Source organism: Rhineura floridana, chromosome 5, assembly GCF_030035675.1.
Source record: "Rhineura floridana isolate rRhiFlo1 chromosome 5, rRhiFlo1.hap2, whole genome shotgun sequence".
NCBI classification, from domain to species: domain Eukaryota; kingdom Metazoa; phylum Chordata; class Lepidosauria; order Squamata; family Rhineuridae; genus Rhineura; species Rhineura floridana.
In genome coordinates, this window is record NC_084484.1 from 188,601,847 (window position 1) to 188,627,493 (window position 25,647).

A 25,647-nucleotide genomic window follows, 5' to 3' on the forward strand; every position below is an offset into this window, starting at 1 on the left:
AATTTAAAAAAAAATGCCTCGGGTTTAAGAATGTTCCTAGATCTGCACATCTATTTCTATCAAACTCTGAAAACCAGGGAAATTGGGCCGCTAAAGTGAATGTGCCAGCAGTGCGGGAGACCATGCCTCCCCCTCTTTGCCCTACAAACCTGTAAAAATGCAAACACAATTTGGGTTGGTCTTTCATAGTCCCATCCACTTCCTGTGCAGCTTGGGCGGATTTGGTAGGGCGTGCCTCTGACTATATGGTGCATGCTGGCAACATGGAGGACAACTAACAGTGCTCCTCCAGAGGAACTCAGTGATGGAGATGGGATAGAAGGGCTCAGGCAGTCTGTAAATGATGCTGGATCTAAGCTGTTCTGGGCTTTGTTTATCAACAGAGGAACCTTGAACCTGGTCTAGTGAAATCAAACTACAGACTTTGCTTCCTTAATCCTTTTCAGCAATGCTTAATTCCTTAAAAGAATATTAATCTGCTGGCACCACAAAGACTGATTTTGTTATAATAAAGTCATGAATATTTTTATATTCATATAAAATATATAAATATAACCTTTATCTCAAACTGTATGTTGTAACAGATGTGGGGAATCTCAGCAGCCCTCCAACATGTTCTGCCCAGCCCCCAGGAATCTTCCCACGCCATGCCCATCACAGGCCCAGCTCCAAACCCTCCTCAAGTGCTTTTGTGTCCTTGAACTGTGATGAGGCCTGTTGCTTAAGTGGGCTGGAGATATGGGAAAGTGCAGAAACCTTTGATTTTTGCATAACTGGAATGGAGCTGAATGTACAAAGATAAGTCACAGCCATTGCTCCACCTACTTGCATTTGGCCATGCCTACTTTTTGCCTCTGGCCCTGCCCCCTCTGGCATGTAGTCCCCGGAACGTTGCCCACAAGGGAAGGCCATCCTTGGGCTGAACAATCTTTCCCAGCACAGTATGAGTATAGATGAAAGGCGGGCTATAAAACTTTTTAATATTAAAAGAGCAATCAAATAAATCATAGCTGAGTTACACCCACAATTGTGAGGTGTATGAAGAGATTATGATGATGAGGCCTCCCCAGCTGTTGCCATGGGCTGTGGACTGCCTGTGACATCACAAAACCACATGGCCCCCATAAAGGTGGGCTGAGTGGCTATGAAGGTGAGGCAAAAGCATGGCCTGGTCTTCTTTCACTTGGAGGAGGCGAATTGGCAAATGCAAGGAGGTGATCATCTGGCTGCGGGATGCCATCATGGAGCGATAATGAGGCAAGTTTACTTGCTGTAGGGTTGCCATATTCCAGTCCCACAAATCCGGGCAGGCTAATTTGCATATTATGCAAATATTTGCATATTAATATTTGGATTGTCCAGTTGTTTTGTTTTTGTGCCTAGGAATTACCACCAAAAACTGGGGAAAGATGTGAGAAATCTTTTTTTTTAAAGCAACATTTTCAGCCTTAAATGCCTAGACTCTAGTTTCCAACACTATGGAGTATTTATTGATTGATTAAGAGGATTTATATCCTGCCCTTTTGCTGTTAAAAACAGAGCTCAGCACAGCTTACAAATATAATAAAAACAATAAAAATACACAATCAATATAAAAACATAATAAAAACACAAAATAGCAACAAACATAAAGTAAGTCAGGGCAGCAGTACAGTTAGCCATTACATATAAGATATATTTTAGAGATGTGGTGGGTGGAGAAAAACAAAAAGCCAAAACGTTAGGAAAAGGAGTCTTTCACACCACATGCTCAGTTCTAAATACTGTTGCAGCAAGTTTTACAAGTTCCTCCACTATTCCACTGGTGCAGGCACTCAGACATTCAAAGTATCTGTATGTTTCTTAGGTTTTATAAAAGCAGAGCTTTGCTTAACTCAAAATTTCTTCTCCCTTTGATCAACCACATCTACACAGGTTCCACCTCCATACTCAAAATGAAACTGGGCCTGGAAGTGTGCAACAACCTCACACATACCTTGCTAATTAGATTAACAATGCCAGGATGTCTGTCTTATTGACTACTCTCCTGCCCCCCCCCCCGGCATCATGAAAGACCCAGTCCTGGGCTCAGAAAGAAAATCAATATCTGGTCTTCTTCAAAGTATTGATAAGCCTCTTGTTTTAATTGAAATAATAATTATAAATTCTTGCTCATCACTAATGGGAGTTAATTTTATTTATTTATTTATTTAATTTAATTTATATACCGCCCGAAGCCCGAAGGCTCTCTGGGCGGTGTACATAAAAGGTAAAAGCAAGGACAATATATAAATACAATAAATACCATAACTCAAAAAACAAAAACATACAAACAATACAAGAACCAAACAACATCCTGAATACAACATAGTAATAAAATACTATAAAAATACACTTTAAAATGCCTGGGAGTATAAAAAGGTTTTCACCTGGCGCCGAAAAGATAGCAGCGTCGGCGCCAGGCGCACCTCATCGGGGAGACCATTCCACAGTTCGGGAGCCACAACCGAAAAGGCCCTATTTCTAGTCACCATCCTCCAAGCTTCTTGATGGGATGGTACTCGGAGGAGGGCCTTAGATGTTGAGCGGAGTGTACGGGTAGTTTCATATTGGGAGACGCGCTCCACCAGGTATTGCGGTCCCATGCCGTGTAAGGCTTTATAGGTCAAAACCAGCACTTTGAATTTAGCTCGGAAACAAATAGGAAGCCAGTGCAGACGGGCCAAAACAGGTGTTATATGAGCGGACCTTCTGGTCCGCGTCAACAATCTGGCCGCTGCATTCTGGACTAACTGTAGTTTCCGAACTATCTTCAAGGGCAGCCCAACGTAGAGCGCATTGCAGTAGTCCAATCTAGAAGTTACCAGAGCATGAACGACTGAGGCGAGGTCGTCACTGTCCAGATAGGGACGTAGCTGGGCTACCAATCGGAGATGGTAGAAAGCATTCCGTGCCACTGAGGCTACCTGAGCCTCAAGAGACAGGGAAGGGTCGAAAAGAACTCCCAAGCTACGAACCTGTTCTTTCAAGGGGAGTGTAACCCCATCCAGAACAGGGTAAACATCCACCATCTGGGCATAGAAGGCACTCACTAACAGCGTCTCGGTCTTGTCTGGATTAAGCTTCAGTCTGTTAGCTCCCATCCAATCCATTATCGCGGCCAGGCAACGGTTTAGTACGTTAACAGCCTCACCTGAGGAAGATGCAAAGGAGAAGTAGAGTTGCGTGTCATCAGCGTACTGGTGACAACGCACTCCAAAACTCCTGATGACCGCACCCAGCGGCTTCATATAGATGTTGAAAAGCATGGGGGACAGTACTGATCCCTGTGGGACTCCACAATGGAGAGTCCAGGGTGTCAAGCAGTGTTCCCCAAGCACTACCTTCTGGTGACGACCCACCAAGTAGGAGCGGAGCCACCGCCAAGCAGTACCCCCAACTCCCAACTCCGTGAGCCGTCCCAGAAGGATACCATGGTCGATGGTATCAAAAGCAGCTGAGAGATCAAGGAGAATCAACAGGGTCACACTCCCCCTGTCCCTCTCCTGACAAAGGTCATCATACAGGGCGACCAAGGCTGTTTCGGCACCAAACCCAGGCCTAAAACCGGATTGAAACGGATCAAGATAATCAGTGTCATCCAAGAGTCCCTGGAGCTGTCCGGCTCCAGAACCTTGCCCAGGAACGGAACATTCGCCACAGGTCTATAGTTGTTCAAGTTATCTGGGTCCAAGGAGGGTTTCTTCAGGAGCGGTCTCACTACCGCCGCTTTTAGGCAGTCAGGGACCACACCCTCTCGCAAAGAGGCATTGATGACCTCCTTGGCCCAGCCGGCAGTTCCGGTCCTGCCAGCTTTCACCAGCCAAGAGGGGCAAGGATCCAGCACAGACGTGGTCGCCCGCAGCAGTCCAAGGATCTTGTCAACATCCTCAAGCTGCACCAACTGAAACTCATCCAATAAATGAGGACAAGACCATGGTCTGGATGCTTCATTGAATCCAACTGCTATAATATTGGAGTCTAAGTCCCGACGAATGCAAGCGATCTTAGTTTGGAAGTGTCCGGCGAACTCATCACAATGGGCTACAGATGGATCTATGGTATCCCAAGGGTCAAGATGTAAAAGCCCTTGTACAGTTTTAAAAAGCTCCGCTGGGCGGGAGAGTGATGCCTTAATACTGACAGCAAAGTAACTCTTTTTTGCTGTCCTCACCGCTGCTGTATATCGCTTAGAGCAGGCACTTACCAATGCATAATTGCATTCGTCAGGAGTCCGCCTCCATCTGCACTCAAGCCTCCTCCTCTCTTGCTTCATCGCTCTCAGCTATTGCTAGTCGGGCGGTATATAAATTTAATAAATAATAATAATAATAATAATAATAATGAAGCTGTATGAGCTCTACATAATTATCTTGCATATGCTGCTGTTGCTTCTATGGCTGTAACTGAGTGAGGTTAAAGATAAGTGAAATGCAAATACGAAAAAAACAACACAAAAGGCAGTATCACTTTCCTAAATGTAATACCATACCAACCACAAGAGTAAGGCAGAAAACTCAGCATCCCACAACCAGTCAGGATTCATAACCAAAAACCCAAACTAAAAAAATCCTAGCAGTCAGCCAAGGTCACAGAAATCCCCATGCAGCACAACCTGACCTGGGGACTGCAGTTAATGCAGAATGTTGCAGCACAATTGCTGACATGAGTGAGATCCTATCAGCACATAATACCTCTGCTCTGAAATCTGCATTGGTTGCTGATTTGCTACCAGGCCAAGTTCAAGCTGTGCTTTCCATGTTATGGGTGCCACATAGTACTTGTTCTGCTCTTGTAAGAAATCAGTCCTGTAAAGTGGCAGCACCTATGCTTTGGAACTCCTTGCCTATTGACATTAGGCAGACGCCTCTTTTCAGCACCTGCTAAAATCAGTTTTCTTGAGGCAAGCCTCTCCAGGCATGTGGAAGCTATTGTGTTTTAAAATCTGTTTTTAACTCATTGTTGGTTTTATTATTTTGAATGTTTTTAAGTATCTGTCCTTAACACTTTTGCCAATAATTTTATTGTTTTAATTCTTTCTGTAAACCGCTTTGAGATTTTTTACAATAAAGCGGTATATAAATGTTGTAAATAAAAATAAATAAATATTGGAGTCACTGTGGCCCTTGAGTCTCTTCCCACTTTTAGGAACCAAGGAATCTGCCTTATACTGATTCAGGCCATTTCGTACCATGATTTCTTAAATGCAATACCATACCAACCACAACAAGATTCCCATGAGTAAGGCAGAAAACTAAGCATCTCACTACCAGTCAGGATTCCTAACCAAAAACCAAAAATATGATAAATGAAGAAATATTTATATAAGCATGACTATCAAATATATTTATTATTTACACAAACTGTAAAGATATTTATAGTGCAATCCTAGGTTTATTTATTCAGAAGCAAGTCCCAGTGTATTCAGTGGGGCTTACTCCAACAGGGGCAGAACTGCAACCTCAAATTATAAGCAACTTAATTCACACAACCCAAAATTCCGAATCATGCCACTTTACGCTGTTTTGCAATACTTATTTTTATAGTTACTGGATTTTAAATGGCTTTATTTCTTGTGAGCTGCCTTGGTTTCCAACCCTACCTCACAGGGTTGTTGGAAAGACTCCATACACACACATGCACACACTGCAGATGTATAAATACATATAGCCCATATAATAGTTTATTGTCAAACCAGTTGGTCATTGCAGAAAAATCAGTATTAGTTTAAAAAAATCAGTATTACTTTCCTACAGAATAAAAATTGTAATACCTATGTAAGCCCTGCCTACTTGCTTTAAAATAGGACTGGAGGGGGGGGACAGAAAGAGTTAGAACACAAACACAATTCTTTTTTACATTCACTCCAAAGTCCCATTGATTTTCAGCACATTCATAACCATGTCTACTCAAAAGTAAGTCCTATTGAATTTAATGGGATTTACTCTGGGCATGTGAGAGTAGCATTGCTTTTACAAAAAACAAGTATTGGGAAGGTTTTCAAAACACTGCCCAAGATCTGACTCCTGCACACAAGAGGAAAAGAAACTGAAATGTATATACTTACCCAATTTATGACATTTTCAGATAAACGGGGGGGGGGGAACCACCATTTTGTTTTTTAGACACTGCCTCAGGTCAATGAAACTAAAACACAATCCTGGCTTCACTGATTGGCTGCAATTCTGAACGGGTGTGGTTAAAGCTACGAAGTGCTATAGTACTGTACTGTTTAAAGAAAGATTTAAGAGTCGGGGCGGCTGACGTTTTTAAGTATATCTCGAGAACCGGACCACCTAGAAACTTTTTTTTTTTAAATTAATGCTGAGAATCCGGGCCACCAAAGGGGCTAGCCGGGCGCCATGCAAAGAATCTGGGTAAAACCCGGCTAACGGGGAAATATGGCAACCCTAACTTGCTGAGAGGGACCGCGGCTTAAGGTGGCTGATACTCACATCTGAAGCTGGCTGATGTCTAATGACGGACCTGGCGGAAGCTGGCAGTGTGTGTGGAAGCCGGTGGATTTCGCATTCGGAAGCTGGCGGATGCCGCAAGGCTGAAGCAGGCGGATGTTTGTGGAGGAAGCTGGTTGAAGGTGGATATTTATGGGTTGAAGCTGGGGAATGAACGTGAATGGATCAGAGCTTGGAAAAGTTACTTTTTTGAACTACAGCTCCCATCAGCCCAATCCAATGGCCATGCTGGCTGGGGCTGATGGGAGTTGTAGTTCAAAAAAGTAACTTTTCCAAGCTCTGGAATGGATGGGGGGGCGAGAGAGGGGCGGATGTTGCCGCTGGCGTTCTTCATGGATGTCGGCTGGCTGTGTGTGTGTGTGTGAGTGGAGTTTCGGATGCGGTAAAGGGGGTGGGTGGGTAAGTGTGTGAATGTGACAAACCGGTGGATATACCATGAATAAATGACACCAGTGAATGTTGGCAGGTGGAAGCTAGAAGATGAAGTTGCCAGGCGGACACCGGTGGAGGTGCCTGGGTGAGGCTGTTGGATAGTTGCCATCCCCCTCATTGCCTGTGTTTTTTTCTTTCCAGGGATGTCTCTGAAGCTGGCGAGGTTTTGGAAGAGACCACCTGTGAAAGCAACAAAGAGGACTGCAAGGCTTAAAGAAGCCAGCTTTTATTTCTAAATAAAATGTTTTTTGTATTCATCTCCTGTGGAGTTCCTTGTTTCATTCAAAAACGGGTAATGGGAGATCAAATCCTAGAGTGTTACGGTGTGCCTCTTCCTGGTATCAGTATACATGAAGCCATAGCTATACATGAGGCTAGAAATATTTTAACAATAAATGAATACATCACTGCTGAGGTGTCCTCACCATTGTCAGGCCAAGGGAGGTTGTGCTGTTACTGTGGGCAAGGGACTGGCCATGATGTCACAAAAGGACATGGTCGCTGAGAGGAAGGAGGCGGGGGGGGGAAACGAATGGAGGGAAAGAGCCCAGGAGGAGGGGGAGGCTGAGGGGAAGTGAATCTAGAAACTGGAGAAGCTGGGCTGGCTCCCTCCTGTGTACTTGAGTTGCCAACATTTTGCTCCCTCAGAGCTCCTGTGCCTGTCTCACCTGCACTGCTGTCAAAAAAAGGAATGTAACTGAGGATTCTCCTTGCCTCCATACACACCAATAAACACCTTAGGAGGATCTCATGGGTTTGGAAAGCTCTTTTCGTTGTAATATGCCTGCTGGGGCTGGCGAGGAGCTTGCTGCAGGATCAATGACAACTTTGAAGAGCCTCAGTGTAATCTAAGAGCTCAGCATCTAGGCTTTGAAGAGGACCTGGGTTCAAATCATACCTGCACGGGAAGGGGGAGAAGTTATTTCCTCAGCTTCCCCGTCTCCCTCCCTGCCCCACATATTTACAAAATGGTGTGTGTGTGTGTGTGGTTCCCCTGCCCCCCCCCAGCAGCTTTGTGCTGCCCTTTTGGTCTGTTTGGTATCATTATCCCCATTTTGCAGGCTGGAGCTGAGGCTGAAGGAGAGGAGGCCAGCTAAGGCTGCCTGCCGAGGCCATGGGACAGCTGCAATTTCTTTCTTTCTTATTTTATTTTATTTATATCCCGCCCTTCCTCCCAGCAGGAGCCCAGGGCTGCAAACAAAAGCAGTAAAAACAATTTATAACATCATAAAAACAGACTTTAAAACACATTAAAACAAAACAACTTTAAAAACTGTTTTAAAAAAGCTTTGAAGACATCTTCAAAAAAAAAGGTTAAACATGTTTTTAAAAAAGGTTTAAAAACATATTAAAAAGCAGTTCCAACACAGAAGCAGACTGGGACAAGGTCTCAACTTAAAAGAGTCATTGAAAGAGAAAGTTCTTCAATAGGTGCTGAAAAGATAACAGAGATGGCACCTGTCTAATATTTAAGGGGTGGGAATTCCACAGGGTAGGTGCCGCTTTACTGGGATTTCCAGTTTGCAGGGTGCTTCTTCCACACTAGACATTTGATTATGATGATGGTTGTGGCAGAGTAGTGCTTGGGTGTTACTATGATTATTTAGTACTATTATTGATCCCATCCTCTTAGGAAAGTCCAGGGAGGCTAACAATATATATTTTTTAAAAAAAGTGGAACCACAATCCAAAATTCAACTCACCATGATAATCAACATTGCATCATACAAAAAGTGTCAGGTTTGTTATGCTCAAAAGGCCTTCCAGTCTTAAGGGCTAAACCCTGAATGAACATGGAAGGGACGGGACCAGCGATTTCCATAGTTTAACTACAGTTGTGTGAAGAACTTCTTCCTTTCTCTGGCCTGAATCTCCCACCATTCAGCTTCCTTGCATGTCTCTGAGTTCTAGTGTTATGAGAGAGGGAGGGGAAAAAAACTGTCCTCGCATACTCTTATAGCAAAGAATGTGTGCGCATAAGCACCCTTGACAGGGAAAGTTTATCTGCCCATGTCCAGAGGTAATAATGTGGTTGGATTCCAACTCCCAGCAGCCCCAGCGGCCAACGATCAGGGATGATGGGAGTTGGAGTACAGCTACATCAGGAGGGCCCCACGTTGACTATCTTGGTCCTAGAACCTCACTCCGAATTATCTACAGTGCTCGGGGCTTCCATGGCACAAGCGCACAGTGGACTAGCACACGTGAAAAATGTTTCCCAAAGGTATCAAACCTATTGAGATGGAGAAATGATACAAAACAATAACACAATGATACAATTTCGACAGACTAACCTTTGGGCATGCCTAGACCCTCCTACAAAGGATTAATTCATTCGTTTTTATCCTCATTTGCTTGCACAAATCTTACACAGAGGCTTCTTAACAGGGGGGTTGCAAGTTGACTATGGGTTGCTCCAGTCAGCAGCCTAGCTGCTGCATTCTTCACCTGTTGATACATACATGCATATATACATGGTGTCCTTGCATGTTTTTCCCCTCCTGATGTCTTTTGGTGGTGTAACTTTTCAGAGAAAAACTGTGGTATTAGATTTTATTCTTGCTACTCATAGTAATTTTACAGATTTTTACAGGTAGGTTTTGGACAATTAAAAAAGCGGATAAAAGAAACATCAACTCATTTGAAATGTGGTATTGGAGGAGAGCTTTGAGGATACCATGGACTGCGAACTTAGACACCCTGCGACTTATCAGAGAAGATGAGGACTTCCTCGATAGAACACAAGAGGAATTATGGGAGCGACACAAAGTGCAGGAAGAAAGTGACAAGGAAGAACAGGACTGCAACAGCAACAAATCCCCGTGGAGGACTGTCACTGTAAGGGCAAGGAAAAACAGGAGGGATTCAGAACTGCTGCAACTAACAAATCACTTTCAGTGTCTCTCGGCAGACAGCACCCCTGAAGAGCCTCAACAAACTCACCTGCATCAAGAGACACTGACTGCAATGGAAGACTTCACATCCCAGAAGAAGGAAGCTCATGCAACCACCGCTCGCGACAAAAAGAGGAGGGTGCTGGTGGTTGGAGACTCATTGCTCAGGGGGGTAGAGGCACCAGTATGCCAGCCGGACAAAATGAATTGGGAAGTCTGTTGTCTCCCTGGGGCACGCATCCGGGACGTCGCTGACAACCTGCCGAGGCTCATTGGGAAACAAGATAGGTACCCCTTTCTCCTCATCCATTTGAGCACAAACGACACGGCCAGAAACACCTTGGAACAGATCACCTCGGACTATGAGGCTCTGTGTAGGAAGGTCAAGGATTTGGGGACGCAGGTGGTCTTCTCGTCAATTCTTCCCGTGAAGGATAGAGGACTACAAAGGGAAAGGAAGATACTGCAGGTCAACGACTGGTTACGCAGATGGTGTCGACAGGAGAGGTTTGGATTCTGGGACCATGGTCTAAGCTTCTTGGAGGGGGGACTGTTGGCAAGAGATGGGCTGCACCTCACGAGGACTGGGAAGAATCTCTTTGGCAGAAGTATGGCAAAACTCATCAAGAGGGCTTTAAACTAAAGCTTCTGGGGGATGGAGATGATACCTTAACTACCGATCCAAAGACAGCGGGTTGTAAATGCAACAATTTGAAGGGTACAGCAGACACTGGGAGAGAGAAAGGGATGCATGGCAAAGCTCACGGTATATTAACAGAGGAATCCAATCAGGACAAAAGAGACTTCTGGTGTCTATATACCAACGCGCGGAGCTTGGGAAACAAGCAAGGGGAGCTTGAAGTCTTAGTGCATCAAGGCAAATATGACTTCATAGGGATAACAGAGACTTGGTGGGATGACTCCCATGATTGGAATATAGCCATTCAAGGATATAAACTCTACAGAAAGAATAGAAGCAACAGAAAAGGAGGGGGAGTAGCGTTATACGTCAAAGACAAATACACCTCTATGGAAATCCAAGAGAGCGAACAAAGGGGTCCGGTAGAGACCATTTGGGTGAAAATAAATGGAGAAACAAATAAAACTGACATGGTAGTAGGTGTCTACTACAGACCCCCTGGCCAAGAAGAGGTGGTAGACGAGGCCTTTCTCAAACAAATCTCTGAAATCTCAAGGAGGCAAGAAGTAGTAGTGATGGGGGACTTCAACTACCCGGATATCTGCTGGGAGACAAACTCTGCGAAGCACAAAGCCTCCAACAAATTCCTGATGGGCCTTGCTGATAATTTCCTCTTTCAAAAGGTAGAAGAAGGAACAAGGGGATCGGCAATCCTGGACCTGATCTTAACTAACACGGACGAATTGGTCACGGGAATTAAAGCAGTCGGTACCTTGGGGGAAAGTGACCACGTAATGCTGGAATTCAGGATTCTGGGGAAAGCCAAAGAAGAAGATAGTCAAACATGGACCTTGGATTTCAGGAAAGCCGATTTTAGCAAGCTAAGGGAAATGATGGGTAGGATCCCGTGGCTAGATAGACTAAAGAAAAAAGGAGCCCAAGAAGCGTGGGAGTTCATGAAGAACGTATTACAAAAAGCGCAATCGCAAACAATTCCAAAGAGGAAGAAAAATGGAAGACATCGGAAAAAGCCAATGTGGCTACACAGAAGACTGGTGGAGGAGGTAAAAGTAAAAAAGAGCATGTATAAAGAATGGAAGGAAGGACGCATCACCAAGGAAGAGTACCGACGAGCGGCTCGGGCTTGCAGGAATAGCGTAAGGAAAGCTAAAACCCAGAATGAGCTGAGGCTGGCGAGGGAAGCGAGGAACAACAAAAAGGGGTTTTTCAGATATTTTCAAAGCAAGAGAAAGACCAAGGAAACAGTGGGACTGCTGCTCAATGAGGATAGGAAAATGTTGACAGATAACGAGAAAAAAGCAGAACTGCTCAACGCCTATTTTGCCTCTGTTTTCTCCCAAAAAGGGAACAGTGTGCAACCTTGCATCGGTAGCAATCTCAGTAAGGGGTCGGGATTGCAGTTCGAGATTGATAAGGAGATAGTCAGGAAATACCTAGTTAACCTAAATGAGTTCAAATCTCCAGGGCCTGATGAACTGCATCCCAGAGTATTGAAGGAACTTGCGGATGTACTCTCAGAACCTCTTGCCATCATCTTTGAGAAATCCTGGAGAACGGGAGAGGTGCCGGAGGATTCGAGATGGGCAAACGTCATCCCGCTCTTTAAAAAGGGTAAAAAGGAAGATCTGGGGAATTACAGGCCGGTCAGTCTGACTTCAATACCGGGAAAGATATTAGAATGGATAATAAGAGTCCATTGGCAACTATCTAGATGACAATGCTGTGATTAGAATGGGTTTGTCAAGAATAAATCCTGTCAAACAAATCTCATCTCTTTTTTTGATCGGGTCACTAACTTAGTAGATGGTGGAAATGCTGTAGATGTCATCTATCTAGATTTCAGCAAGGCGTTTGACAAAGTCCCCCACGACCTTTTGATTAGCAAACTAGTCAAATGCAGACTACATGGAAATACTGTCAGGTGGATTCACAACTGGTTGGAAAACCGTACTCAAAGAGTGGTTGTCGGTGGCTCTGCTTCGGAATGGAAGGAGGTCTCGAGTAGAGTGCCACAGGGTTCTGTCCTGAGGCCGATACTCTTCAACATTTTTATCAATGACTTAGATGATGGGGTGGAGGGAAGCCTTATGAAGTTTGCGGATGATACGAAACTGGGAGGAATAGCTAACACAATGGAAGACAGGAATAAAATCCAAAGGGACCTGGATAGATTAGAAAATTGGGCTGAAATTAATAAAATGACATTCAATAAAGACAAATGCAGGATTCTGCATTTAGGCCACAAAAACAAAATGCATGGGTACAGGTTGGGAAATACCCGGCTTAGCAGTAGTGCGTGTGAGAAGGACCTTGGAATTGTAGTGGATCGCAAATTGAACATGACCCAGCAGTGTGATGCTGCAGCAAAAAAGGCAAACGTGGTTTTGGGCTGCATAAACAGAGCTATAGTTTCCAGGTCGAGGGAAGTAATAGTCCCACTATATTCTGCATTAGTCAGGCCTCATCTGGAATACTGCGTTCAGTTCTGGGCGCCTCATTTTAAGAAAGACATAGACAAGTTAGAGCGGGTTCAGAAGAGGGCGACGAGGATGATAGCCGGTATGGAGAACAAGTCTTATGAAGAAAGGTTGAAGGAACTTGGCATGTTCATTCTGGTGAAGAGAAGGCTGAGGGGTGACATGATTGTACTCTTTAAGTACCTGAAGGGCTGTCACATAGAGGAGGGTACAGATTTGTTCTCTGCTGCCCCAGAGGGTAGGACTAGGTCTAATGGTTTTAAGTTGCAGGAGCGTAGATTCAGATTGGACATTAGAAGGAACTTCTTGACAGTAAGGGCGGTTCGGCAATGGAACCGACTGGCTAGGGAGGTGGTGGGATTCCCTTCGCTGGATGTCTTCAAGCAGAGGCTGGACAGCTATCTGCGGGAGATGCTCTAGCTGTGGATTTCCTGCTGTGAGCAGGGGGTTGGACTCAATGGCCTACAAGGCCCCTTCCAACTCTATGATTCTATGACTCTATGAAAAAGACAAATAATTGGGTGTTTGAACAAATTAAACCAGAACTAACACTAGAAGCTAATATGATGAAACTGAGGTTATCATACTTTGGACGCATCATGAGAAGACATGATTCACTAGAAAAGACAATAATGCTGGGAAAAACAGAAGGGAGTTGAAAAAGAGGAAGGCCAAACAAGAGATGGATTGATTCCATAAAGGAAGCCACAGACCTGAACTTAGAAGATCTGAAGAGAGTGGTTCACGATAGATGCTGTTGGAGGTTGTTGATTCATAGGGTCGCCATAAGTCGTAGTCGACTTGAAAGCACATAACAACAACAACAGGCAGATTTTTACAGCTGAGTTTTCTACGTGCTTTTTGTACAGCTCTGATTAATTTTGTTACTTTTAGTTTTGGGAGATTTTACTTCTCCCTTGTCAGAACTGTTTCTTGCCAGTTTTGCACAGAGCGAGGTTTTTTCCTGAGCTAGTCCAGGTCAATGCTAGTCCAGGTCATCAGTACTGAGCTAGATTGTGTCAAATGGCCTGAGTTGGTATAAGGTAGATTCCTTTGTTCCTAAGACAGGAAAGAGTCCCAAGGGCCACAGTGACTCTACAATACATTTATGAATTTATTTACAACATTTATATACCACTTTATTGTAAAAAATCTCAAAGCAGTTTATAGAAGGAATTAAAACAATGAATATTGGCAAAAATAGTTAAAGATAGGTATTTGTTGTTATATGCCTTCAAGATGATTATGGCTTATGGTGACTCTATGAAGATGCTGAAAAGAATACAATGAAGGCATCTGTCTAATGTCACTAGGCAGGGAGTTCCAAAGGGTAGGTGCTGCCACACTAAAGGACTGATTTGTTACAAGAGCAGAACAAGTACTATGTGGCACCCATAACATGGAAAGCACACCTTGAACTTGGCCTGGTAGCAAATCTACAACCAGTGCAGATTTCATAGCAGAGGTGTTATGTGCTTAAAATAAAGCAGCCGATATCATAATGCCGTTGTATAAATCTATGGTGCGGCCACATTTGGAATACTGTGTACAGTTCTGGTCGCCTCATCTCAAAAAGGATATTATAGAAGGCATTGAATCCAGCAAGCTCGAAACCCCAAAAGAGGAGGACTCCTCCACAGAATCGTTGTGGGTGGTGATACTATGCCCCAGGAGTGAATGGGCGGAAAAATGCAATTCAATATAAACAAGTGTAAAATTATGCATTTTGGAGCAAAAAATCTGAATTTCACATATACGCTCATGGGGTCTGAACTGGCGGTGACCGACCAGGAGAGACACCTTGGGGTTGTAGTGGACAGCATGATGAAAATGTCGACCCAGTGTGCGGCAGCTGTGAAATTCCATGCTAGGGATAATTAGGAAAGGTATTGAAAATAAAACAGACGATATCATAATGCCGTATAAATCTATGGTGCGGCCGCATTTGGAATACTGTGTACAGTTCTGGTTGCCTCATCTCAAAAAGGATATTATAGAGTTGGAAAAGGTTCAGAAGAAGGCAACCAGAATGATCAAGGGGATGGAGCGACTCCCTTACGAGGAAAGGTTGCAGCATTTGGGGCTTTTTAGTTTAGAGAAAAGGCGGGTCAGAGGAGACATGATAGAACTGTATAAAATTATGCATGGCATTGAGAAAGTGGATAGAGAAAAGTTTTTCTCCCTCTCTCATAATACTAGAACTCGTGGACATTCAAAGAAGCTGAATGTTGGAAGATTCAGGACAGACAAAAGGAAGTACTTCTTTACTCAGCGCATAGATAAACTATGGAATTTGCTCCCACAAGATGCAGTAATGGCCACCAGCTTGGATGGCTTTAAAAGATTAGACAAATTCATGGAGGACAGGGCTATCAATGGCTACTAGCCATGATGGCTGTGCTCTGCCACCCTAGTCAGAGGCAGCATGCTTCTGAAAAACAGTTGCAGGAAGCCTCAGGAGGGGAGAATGTTCTTGCACTCGGGTCCTGCTTGCGGGCTTCCCCCAGGCACCTGGTTGGCCACTGTGAGAACAGGATGCTGGACTAGATGGGCCACTGGCCTGATCCTGCAGTCTCTTCTTATGTTCTTATGTTCACTCATGTCAGCAATTGTGCCACAGCATTCTACACTAACTGCAGCCCCCAGGTCAGTTTGTGCTGCATGGGGATTTATGTGACCTTGACTGACTGGCTGCCAGGATTTTTTTAGTTTTAGTTTTTGCTTAGGAATCTTGGCTAGTTGTGGGATACTGAGTTTTCTGCCTTGTCCCCGAGTTCTAGCATTATGCGAGAGGGAGAAAAACTTTTCATCCTCGACGCCATCCAAAATCTCATACACCTCTTTTCATGTCCCTTTCCTTGCTAGCCTTTTTTGAAAAACCAAAAAGCCCCAATGTCACCTTACCTGAGAACCATAGAGTTGAAAGGGGCCTGTAAGGCCATCAAGTCCGACCCCTGCTCAGGAATCCAAGTGGAGGAGATGAGGCTTAGTGGGAGGGAGCTGCACAGAGGGAGGAAGGGGGGATCTCTCTTAAAGTCCAGCCTTCTAAGAAGGGCTGCTTTTGTGTGGATTTTAGCTGCCAGAAATGAAGCCTTGGATGCATTCTGGTTAAATGTGTATTGTGAATTCTCAATCCAGGGGTTCAGTGTCATGTGTGGGATGTGTGTGTTGCAGCCGTCTCTCAGGTCCAAGGATGCACAACCGTCAAATGCAAGGTGGCCCCTTAATGCTGCAAGTTGCTTAACTGGGTTTCAAGCTCTGAACTCTTTTTGTCACCCTAATGGAGTAAAGACCTTCCTTTGCCTGCAGTGTGTGTTTCTGTTCAGTCACTGCAATTTTTGGGTTTCATTTCATTAAGTCTTTGTGTGTGCAAGATGACTTCTGGTCGTGCAACAGAACCTCCCCAACTCACCTTGCACTGCCCACAAATCTGCCTCGAAAGAATGGGGAAGCCCCAGAGCAGATTTGGGGAGGATGCCAGGGGTTAGGAGGGAGGGGAATTTCCATTGCGCAACCAGATGTTGTTTCGCTCACACAGTGACTTGATTGGATGCAGTCTGGAGTGTTGGGAGGAAACACATCATAAGAACATAAGAACATAAGAAGAGCCTGCTGGATCAGGCCAGTGGCCCATCTAGTCCAGCATCCTGTTCTCACAGTGGCCAACCAGCTGCCTGGGGGAAGCCCGCAAGCAGGACCCGAGTGCAAGAACACTCTCCCCTCCTGAGGCTTCCGGCAACTGGTTTTCAGAAGCATGCTGCCTCTGACTAGGGTGGCAGAGCACAGCCATCATGGCTAGTAGCCATTGATAGCCCTGTCCTCCATGAATTTGTCTAATCTTCTTTTAAAGCCATCCAAGCTGGTGGCCATTACTGCATCTTGTGGGAGCAAATTCCATAGTTTAACTATGCGCTGAGTAAAGAAGTACTTCCTTTTGTCTGTCCTGAATCTTCCAACATTCAGCTTCTTTGAATGTCCACGAGTTCTAGTATTATGAGAGAGGGAGGAGAACTTTTCTCTATCCACTTTCTCAATGCCATGCATAATTTTATACACTTCTATCATGTCTCCTCTGACCCGCCTTTTCTCTAAACTAAAAAGCCCCAAATGCTGCAACCTTTCCTCGTAAGGGAGTCGCTCCATCCCCTTGATCATTCTGGTTGCCCTCTTCTGAACCTTTTCCAACTCTATATCCTTTTTGAGATGAGGCGACCAGAACTGTACACAGTATTCCAAATGCGGCCGCACCATAGATTTATACAACGGCATTATATCGGCTGTTTTATTTTCAATACCTTTCCTAATTATTGCTAGCATGGAATTTGCCTTTTTCACAGCTGCCGCACACTGGGTCGACATTTTCATCGTGCTGTCCACTACAACCCCGAGGTCTCTCTCCTGGTCGGTCACCGCCAGTTCAGACCCCATGAGCGTATATGTGAAATTCAGATTTTTTGCTCCAATATGCATAATTTTACACTTGTTTATATTGAATTGCATTTGCCATTTTTCCGCCCATTCACTCAGTTTGGAGAGGTCTTTTTGGAGCTCTTCGCAATCCCTTTTTGTTTTAACAACCCTGAACAATTTAGTGTCGTCAGCAAACTTGGCCACTTCACTGCTCACTCCTAATTCTAGGTCATTAATGAACAAGTTGAAAAGTACAGGTCCCAATACCGATCCTTGAGGGACTCCAGTTTCTACAGCCCTCCATTGGGAGAACTGTCCGTTTATTCCTACTCTCTGCTTTCTGCTTCTTAACCAATTCCTTATCCACAAGAGGACCTCTCCTCTTATTCCATGACTGCTAAGCTTCCGCAGAAGCCTTTGGTGAGGTACCTTGTCAAACGCTTTTTGAAAGTCTAAGTACACTATGTCCACTGGATCACCTCTATCTATATGCTTGTTGACACTCTCAAAGAATTCTAATAGGTTACTGAGACAGGACTTTCCCTTGCAGAAGCCATGCTGGCTCTGCTTCAGCAAGGCTTGTTCTTCTATGTGCTTAGTTAATCTAGCTTTAATAATACTTTCTACCAGTTTTCCAGGGACAGAAGTTAAGCTAACTGGCCTGTAATTTCCGGGATCCCCTCTGGATCCCTTTTTGAAGATTGGCGTTACATTTGCCACTTTCCAGTCCTCAGGCACGGAGGAGGACCTGAGGGACAAGTTACATATTTTAGTTAGCAGATCAGCAATTTCACCTTTGAGTTCTTTGAGAACTCTCGGGTGGATGCCATCCGGGCCCGGTGATTTGTCAGTTTTTATATTGTCCATTAAGCTTAGAACTTCCTCTCTCGTTACCACTATTTGTCTTAGTTCCTCAGAATCCCTTCCTGCAAATGTTAGTTCAGGTTCAGGGATCTGCCCTATATCTTCCACTGTGAAGACAGATGCAAAGAATTCATTTAGCTTCTCTGCAATCTCCTTATTGTTCTTTAGTACACCTTTGACTCCCTTATCATCCAAGGGTCCAATCGTCTCCCTAGATGGTCTCCTGCTTTGAATGTATTTATAGAATTTTTTGTTGTTGGTTTTTATGTTCTTAGCAACGTGCTCCTCAAATTCTTTTTTAGCATCCCTTATTGTCTTCTTGCATTTCTTTTGCCAGAGTTTGTGTTCTTTTTTATTTTCTTCATTCGGACAAGACTTCCATTTTCTGAAGGAAGACTTTTTGCCTCTAAGAGCTTCCTTGACTTTGCTCGTTAACCATCCTGGCATCTTCTTGGCCCTGGCGGTACCTTTTCTGATCTGCAGTATGCACTCCAGTTGAGCTTCTAATATAGTGTTTTTAAACAACTTCCAAGCATTTTCGAGTGATGTGACCCTCTGGACTTTGTTTTTCAGCTTTCTTTTTACCAATCCCCTCAGTTTTGTGAAGTTTCCTCTTTTGAAGTCAAATGTGACCGTGTTGGATTTTCTTGGCAATTGGCCAGTTACATGTATGTTTAATTTAATAGCACTGTGGTCATTGCTCCCAATCGGTTCAACAACACTTACATCTCGCACCAGGTCCCGGTCCCCACTGAGGATTAAGTCCAGGGTTGCCGTCCCTCTGGTCAGTTCCATGACCAACTGATCTAGGGAATAGTCATTTAGAATATCTAGAAACTTTGCTTCTTTGTCATGACTGGAACACATATGCAGCCAGTCTATGTCCAGGTAGTTGAAGTCACCCATTACTACCACATTTCCTAGTTTGGATGCTTCCTCAATTTCATATCTCATCTCAAGGTCTCCCTGAGCATTTTGATCAGGGGGACAATAGATCGTTCCCAGTATTAAGTCCCTCCTGGGGCACGGTATCAGACCTTCGATGCCTTAGGTCCATGGCTATTATTAGAGCTACAGGTGGCATTGCTGGGGTGAAATCTCAGTGCCATAAATGGCATGTTGAACTATCTCTAGCTTGCCCAGGTGCACTTAAGCTTAGGGGTGAGCTTATGGGCCTCCAGATGTTGGACTGCAACTCCATCATCCCTCACCAGTAGCCAAGTTGGCTGGGAGTCCGGCAACATCTGGCGGGCAAACATTGCCTACCCCCAATTAGTTTGGCCATTTCTGTATCTTTCTAAATTTGTCTGCTGCTCGGTCACCCTGCAATTCAAGGCACCAATTCTGTTTCTAGCAATTATTCAGTCTGGCATGTATTTAAGCTTAGAGCTACTATCAAGTAATTTGTTTCAGTATTTAGGTGCCTTTTTGAGACACTGAAAGGAGAGAGCTGGTGCGGCTTGCTGAGAGGGGAGCCCCGTCTCTCCTTGGTCCTATTAGAATAATACTCCCCCAACACGCACACACACACAAACCAAAATAGTCAGGCGGGGGAGTCTTTACTTGCATCCAGGGTGAATTGTTTGAAATCAAAGCGATTTTAAGTTGGCAAGGAAAAAAGGCCAATTTTAAATCGGTGAAGTTTGCTGTATGTACTTCAGTTTCCTAAACAATGTTGCAAATCTGACCAGTAAACCGTGTTAATTTACAACTCTAAATACAGTATTATTTGCATCTGGAAAGGGAGCTTTTTGTTTATCTTAAGGGCCATTTTCCGTAATGTGCTGGGGGAAATCTTGAGGGGCAGATGTGGAACTGGCACTGGCATGGGTGCCACTCGCTTTATTTCTGCTCCTCCCCATTCTTGTCCTGCCGCCAAGGGAGAGAGTTTCGGGTCACAAATTAGTTTTGCCCTCATGGGAGTGGGAAGGGTTAGCCCTCCCTTCCCCCATGCTGCAATTAGGCTTAGGAAAAAACCTAATGGCCGTGTTCTCCAAGAAAGGGAGGCCGTGGCCTTAATCTATTTGACCCCTAACGTGCATTTTTTTGTTCTTGCCATCCAGGTTTGGATCTCTGTCATGCTGTGCATGATTCCCCCCCCTAAAAAGGGATGAGCTGTACCCAGTGCCATCGCTTAGCCTGATGGCTGAGGTTTCCATCAGCAGGATGTGAAGGGAAGCAAATTTTGGCAATTTTGCCTCCCCCTTGCAGTTCTCCATGCACACACGCCTGGCACAGATTTGGATGAGTGGGGACTGCAGCAGGTAGAGGGAATACCAAAAAACCTCCTCTCCCCATCCTTTTGATGGGAGCCTGATTAGCCAAGCAGCACTGTAGGATACTATCCAAAGTGTTCAGAATACTTCCATGTAGGGCCACGTCAGAGGGTCCACTGTTGTGAGCAGCACCCACGGCCATTTGTAAGGTTAACCGCATAGTCCTACACCTGCCTCCTCAGCAGTGAGCTGAATGGGGCTTACTCCCAAGCAAGCGGCTACAGGATTGCAGCCTAAATAGGGGGATAGAGGAACTTGCACCACGGACACTGTTGCCCCCTTTTCTTCATCTTTCCAGGGTTGCTCCTGCCTTGGCCCAGCCCCACCCTCACAAAAACCAAATGCCCCTCGCTCATACGCTGAGCCACCGTCTGATAGTTATTGGGCAGACTAGCGCAGTTTGTTTTCATCAGGTGAAAATGAAATACTTATCTTTGGTAGATAGCATGTAAATATATTAGATAAATTATCAAATCGGTTCTTCATTTACATAGAAAATTCCCACTTAATGTCTGGCAGAAGCATTAATCGGTTTAGAGCTAACATAGTCCAGAGTAAGTGCTAACAGTGATTATTTTAAGAGAAAATTTAGTACTTTCTACTAAAAAAATCTGATTTTTTTAAAAAAACAAAACCTATTTTTGTTCACCCTCTTTGTAGCCTCACAAATGAGAATTTGCCAACACTGAACAAACAGCTGGATTTGATTTGAAACTTGGTTTGTAGTCCTGAGAAAATCCCATACTCTCCCCCACCCCGCCAAAAGAATAATTAGCTGTATTTCTGTAGTATCAGAGTTTCTTCCAGGGATTGTTCCTGCAAGTGTAATTAGTGTCTCTGTGCTACCCACTGGCTAGTAATTCAAGCATCCCCACAGTTTGGAGCAGATAGATTAATCCACCTCAGTCCAGCTAAAGATCACCCCACAGCGAGTGGCTCAGGGGTTATGTGCCCTGCCACCTGTGCAGCTGTGGGCAAGCTGCATAGTTCCAAGGAGCATGTGACGATCCCACCTTTGGCTCCCCGTCAGGTTCCCACCTGCTTGTGGCTACCGCCTTTCACTAGGCACCACCTCAGGACACCACCAGTCAGGATCGTCGTTTTTATTTTTTCTCACTCCGCTCTAGCACAGATCTCACAAGATCCCACTGCTAGGCAGCACCACCAGTCACTCCCTGTAAACAATACTGCTAGAGACTTTGCCTCAGTTTCTCTATAGCTTGTTACTTTGTGTCTGGGTGCCCTTGCTGTCCACAACCCCCTTGTATCTTTGTCTGTAAAGCATACAATCCTGGGTTGCTCTGGATACTTGACGTTGTTACAATATCTCCCTTCACCGCTGCCACCATATGATACAGTTTCCCTTCAGCCTTGGTAATTACCCTGCCCTCCCTTCTGGTCTGTGTATTGCCAGCCAAGGACCAGGCTTTTGGTAAACCAATAAAAGTATTTATTTGATAACACCAGGAAATAACAAGATTACTTTAGGAATGTTCAACAAGCGTAAGGTTTCATACAGTGTCACTCTTTATGTTTCTGGTCATATATATACTGTCTAAGTATCAGCCAAATATAATCCAACCCTTCCTTCAGATCTCTGCCAACCAACCCATCCAAATAACTCTCCACTAACGACTCTCCAACAACTCTCTCCAACTGACCCCCTCTCAACTGTCATCCTCCCATTTATACCTTCAGCCATTCAAACACTCAGCCAATCACCATCCAGCATTCTCCAGCCTTCCAACCCATGCTCTCCCCCCTCTCATTCAATTCACTTACCATATATCCCTTAATAAACCCACACTTACTATATTTACAGGTTTGAACATATAAGGACATCACAGAGCCCAGTTGCCCCCCAGCTGGCAGTTGCGGACAAGGAAGGGGCTGGCTTGCGCAGCTGTGGCAATCTGAGCAGGCCCTAGCCAGTTGGGGAGGACTAGCCCCACAGGGAGGCAATGGTAAACCCCCTCTGAATACCGCTTACCATGAAAACCCTATTCATAGGGTAAGTCAGGATCGACTTGAAGACAGTCCATTTCCATTTTTCTCTTGGAGAGGAGAAGGATGGGGGGGTCATCTGTTCCATTGTCTTGCTTCCGCAACTTGCATGGACAGGGTAGAAATTAGAGTAGGTCAGGCATCTCTTAGAATATTCAGCTTCCTTATCAATTTCTTTATACCTTATCTGTCTTTGAATTCAGAACATACTATTAACTCACAGGCCTAGCAAGAACTGACCTCTGTAATTCTGGTACTTGGACATGGCTGTGAAGCATCTTGATGGCGCTGTGCTGGGCAGGTCCCCCAGGCACCTGGTTGGCCACTGTGAGAACAGGATGCTGGACTAGATGGGCCACTGGCCTGATCCAGCAGGCTCTTCTTATGTTCTTATGTTAATGAGGTGCTCAGTCACTAGAATGACATTGGGGGAGGGGGAGAGGGAAGTCGGGGCAGAGAAGCCTGAAAATTGCCTTCCGCCAACTCTTCCCCAGAATCAGCAGTGTAGTCTCTATGAGGCCACTGGCAGTCTATGAGCCCCCATTAAGTCCTGGTGGCAACCCTATTTGCCCTCACTCGCCTGTGGAGTTCTCACCACTGCCTGTTGCTGTCATCCGGGCCACATGGTCAACCCCAATGCCTTCAGCCTCTTCTGTGGCTAGTGTGTACGTCAGCTCAGCATACAGCATTGTGACCTTGATAGAAAGGGATGAAGAGGTATTAAGTACATGGCTAAAGTCTCTCCTGCATAGTCAATACAAGATGGAGTAAGGGGCACATCTCTCTTCCCACACAGCAAAGGATGCCCCTTTTTCTCCAATCCTTGTAACAGATGTCTCACTATGAGGAACAGCAGACCAGAGGAGTTATAATACTGTGATATCCAAAATTCAGCAACTTCAAAGCAGGGGGGAGGGGGGGAAAAGAAAAGAGTGGTGGGGATTACCTCTCTGTTGATGATGTCAATCACTGACTCAAAGACACTAACAGGCAGCTGAGGGACAAGAGAGAGAAAGTGAGCATACAACAGCTCACTCAGATGCCCCTTGGTACAAAGACGCAGCTGTTTGATGTTTCCATTGTGGTAGAGAAGAAGAGCCAATACTCACGTCTGTATGTTTGGTCATGGGGTTTAGTTTGAGGAAGAGGGGGCTCTCAATGATCTCACACACCTGAGCAAAAGAGGAAGGTGCCTTCAGGAGTGGCAGAAGTCCTGACCCCTCTCTCACTTGGTATAGTATGAAAGGTGCCACGAAGAGAAGGAGAGGTGCATTCCAGAGGCCTTTGCCCAACCTCACCACAGTCAATGGGAAACAAAGACTGCCAAGGGCTCACCTGCTTGTGGACATGGATGTCAGACTGGTCTGGGGGGCCACCTGTCGTGTACCAGCCTAAGAACCCCAGTTCTTTGAAGACTTGTTTAAGACTTGTGGGAACGTGGTAGAAAAATCAAGTTCTACAAGATGTAGTTACAGCGGACAACTAGGATGGCTTTAAAAGGATAAAGCTATGGCGGATAAGGTTATCAATGGCTAGTTGTCATGATGGAGATGTACTACCTCCGGAATCAGAGGCAGTATGCCACTAAATGCCAGGTGCCGGGGATCACAAGGAGGGAGAGTGTTACTGAGCTCAGGTTCTGCTTGAAGACTTCCCTTTAGGGCACCTGGTTGGCTACTGTGAAGACAGGGTGCTGGACTAGATGAGCCCCTTTTGGTCTGATCCAGCAGTTGAACTCTTCTTAAGCTCTTATCTGAGAGACCAAGCAATTCTACTCAAGTTGTGCATTCCCCTTTAGCCCCTTACTGTAGGCCTCTTCCTCCTAACCCCCAATTTCTATTCACACTGTTCCTCCTTGGTGTAGTAATACTCTTTGTCAATAACCACGTTCTCTTCCACTGTGTGCGACAACAGTTCAAAAGAGTTCATCAGCTCGATGTTGCGCCCCTCCTGGCGACCAATCAGAGTCCCAATTACGATGGGGGTTGGGCGAGGGAAGAAAAGGGAAAAGAGAGGAACAGATGGCTTTAGGGCAGGGGTGAGGAACCTGCGTGGCCCTCCAGCTTTTCCTGGACTGCTCTCGTCAGCCCTGCTAGCACAGCTTATGATGATGATGATGATGCCAGTTGGAGTCCCGGAAGAGCTGCAGGGAGCCCCTTCTCCCTGCTTAAGAGTCCCACATAAGCCTGTTCTAAAAAGGCAGGCCCTTCGCTTTCAGCGTGCGGGGTGGCTCAGGCCGCTGCCGGACGCACGTCGTCGTCGCCTTGCGCGTTTTGCTGTCGCTTGACTCACTCGAGCACGGCGTCTCCCGTTGCTCTAGGCTACTAGGAAGATAACGGCCGCCCCAAATTTTGAGCCAGGGTTGAGCTCAGTCAGGGACACAGCTGGGCCGCAAAACAGGCAGATGCCCAACGGGTGCAGCTTCTCTTCTCCCCCTCCCCCAGCCTTGCCGGGGTTGAAGGCTCAGCGCGTGACCGCCCCCCCCCGCCCGCCTCGCCTGCCCACCTTGGACGGGGCGCCTCTCCTGCAAGCGCATCCGGATCCAGTGGTCGCTGATGTTGAGGATGACGAGCGGGTGCAGCTTCACCGACACGCTGCCCGTCACGCCCGACGCCATCACTGCAGGCACCGCTGCAAGGGAGGGAGAGAGACGTCAGGGGGGAGGGGGAGGCCGCCGCCGCCGCCTGCCATCCCCTGCGAAGGCCGCCACGTACCCCCTTACCCGCCGCGTCCACCTCCATGCCGGCCCTGTTGCTATTTCCGGCCGGACAAGAACCGCCGCTGGCAGCAGCCGCCATCCTGGCCGCGTATGCCCCACCGCAGCCTCCGTAGATGCCTCCCCAGGCGATCACGTACGCATGCGTCTCGGGCAGAGGGCCAAAGAGATAGGAATACTATAGAGTGAATACACCAGTCTCGAAATGGAACTTCCTGGCTCATTTTAACCGCGCTCACCCACTCCATCGTAAAACAAGAAAGTAGCACCAAAGAGAGGAGTCCCCGCTCTTATTTCGTATGGAACATTTACTTTTATTTAAAGCACTCAGATAACTTGTTTGAATGTGCAGTTGCCAAATGTAATAGTTTCCTGAACATGTACAAAATTAGCCCTGCCTACGCACATTCTAGTGCTAAGAG

At 45.6% G+C, this 25,647-nt stretch overlaps 2 protein-coding genes across 4 annotated transcripts in view; one reads left to right on the forward strand and one right to left on the reverse strand.

Moving 5' to 3' along the window:
* LCMT2 (leucine carboxyl methyltransferase 2) overlaps nt 1-7,182 on the forward strand; it is a 48,080-nt gene extending 40,898 nt beyond the window's left edge. Inside the window, exon 14 of the mRNA XM_061629308.1 lies at nt 7,065-7,182. Within this exon, the coding sequence (XP_061485292.1) occupies nt 7,065-7,076 (12 nt within the window). The 3' untranslated portion in view covers nt 7,077-7,182. The remainder of the gene's footprint in view (nt 1-7,064) is intronic.
* LOC133385720 (COP9 signalosome complex subunit 6-like) lies at nt 1,878-25,362 on the reverse strand. Of its 3 annotated transcripts, XM_061629314.1 has the most exons (9): nt 25,232-25,362; nt 25,016-25,140; nt 24,356-24,486; nt 23,845-23,935; nt 23,619-23,681; nt 23,456-23,503; nt 23,105-23,204; nt 22,750-22,923; nt 21,933-22,613 (listed from the first exon to the last, which is right to left on the reverse strand). In XM_061629314.1, exons 1-8 carry the CDS (start codon nt 25,305-25,307, stop codon nt 22,892-22,894), a joined length of 666 nt encoding a protein of 221 aa, XP_061485298.1. In that variant the 5' UTR covers nt 25,308-25,362; the 3' UTR covers nt 21,933-22,613; nt 22,750-22,891. The 3 variants fall into 3 exon arrangements, with proteins under 3 accessions (XP_061485296.1, XP_061485295.1, XP_061485298.1); XM_061629312.1 differs by lacking the exons at nt 23,456-23,503; nt 23,619-23,681; nt 23,845-23,935; nt 24,356-24,486 and adding an exon at nt 1,878-7,103 and having other exon boundaries at nt 22,496-22,613; nt 22,750-23,204; nt 25,015-25,140; XM_061629311.1 differs by lacking the exons at nt 23,456-23,503; nt 23,619-23,681; nt 23,845-23,935; nt 24,356-24,486 and adding an exon at nt 1,878-7,103 and having other exon boundaries at nt 22,496-22,613; nt 22,750-23,204; nt 25,015-25,140; nt 25,224-25,362.
* Nucleotides 25,363-25,647: the final 285 nt, after the last annotated feature.

What these genes read in the sequence shown, in the direction of transcription:
- LOC133385720 (XM_061629312.1), bottom strand. Translation starts at nt 3,287, where the DNA reads ATGCTTTTCAACATCTATATGAAGCCGCTGGGTGCGGTCATCAGGAGT.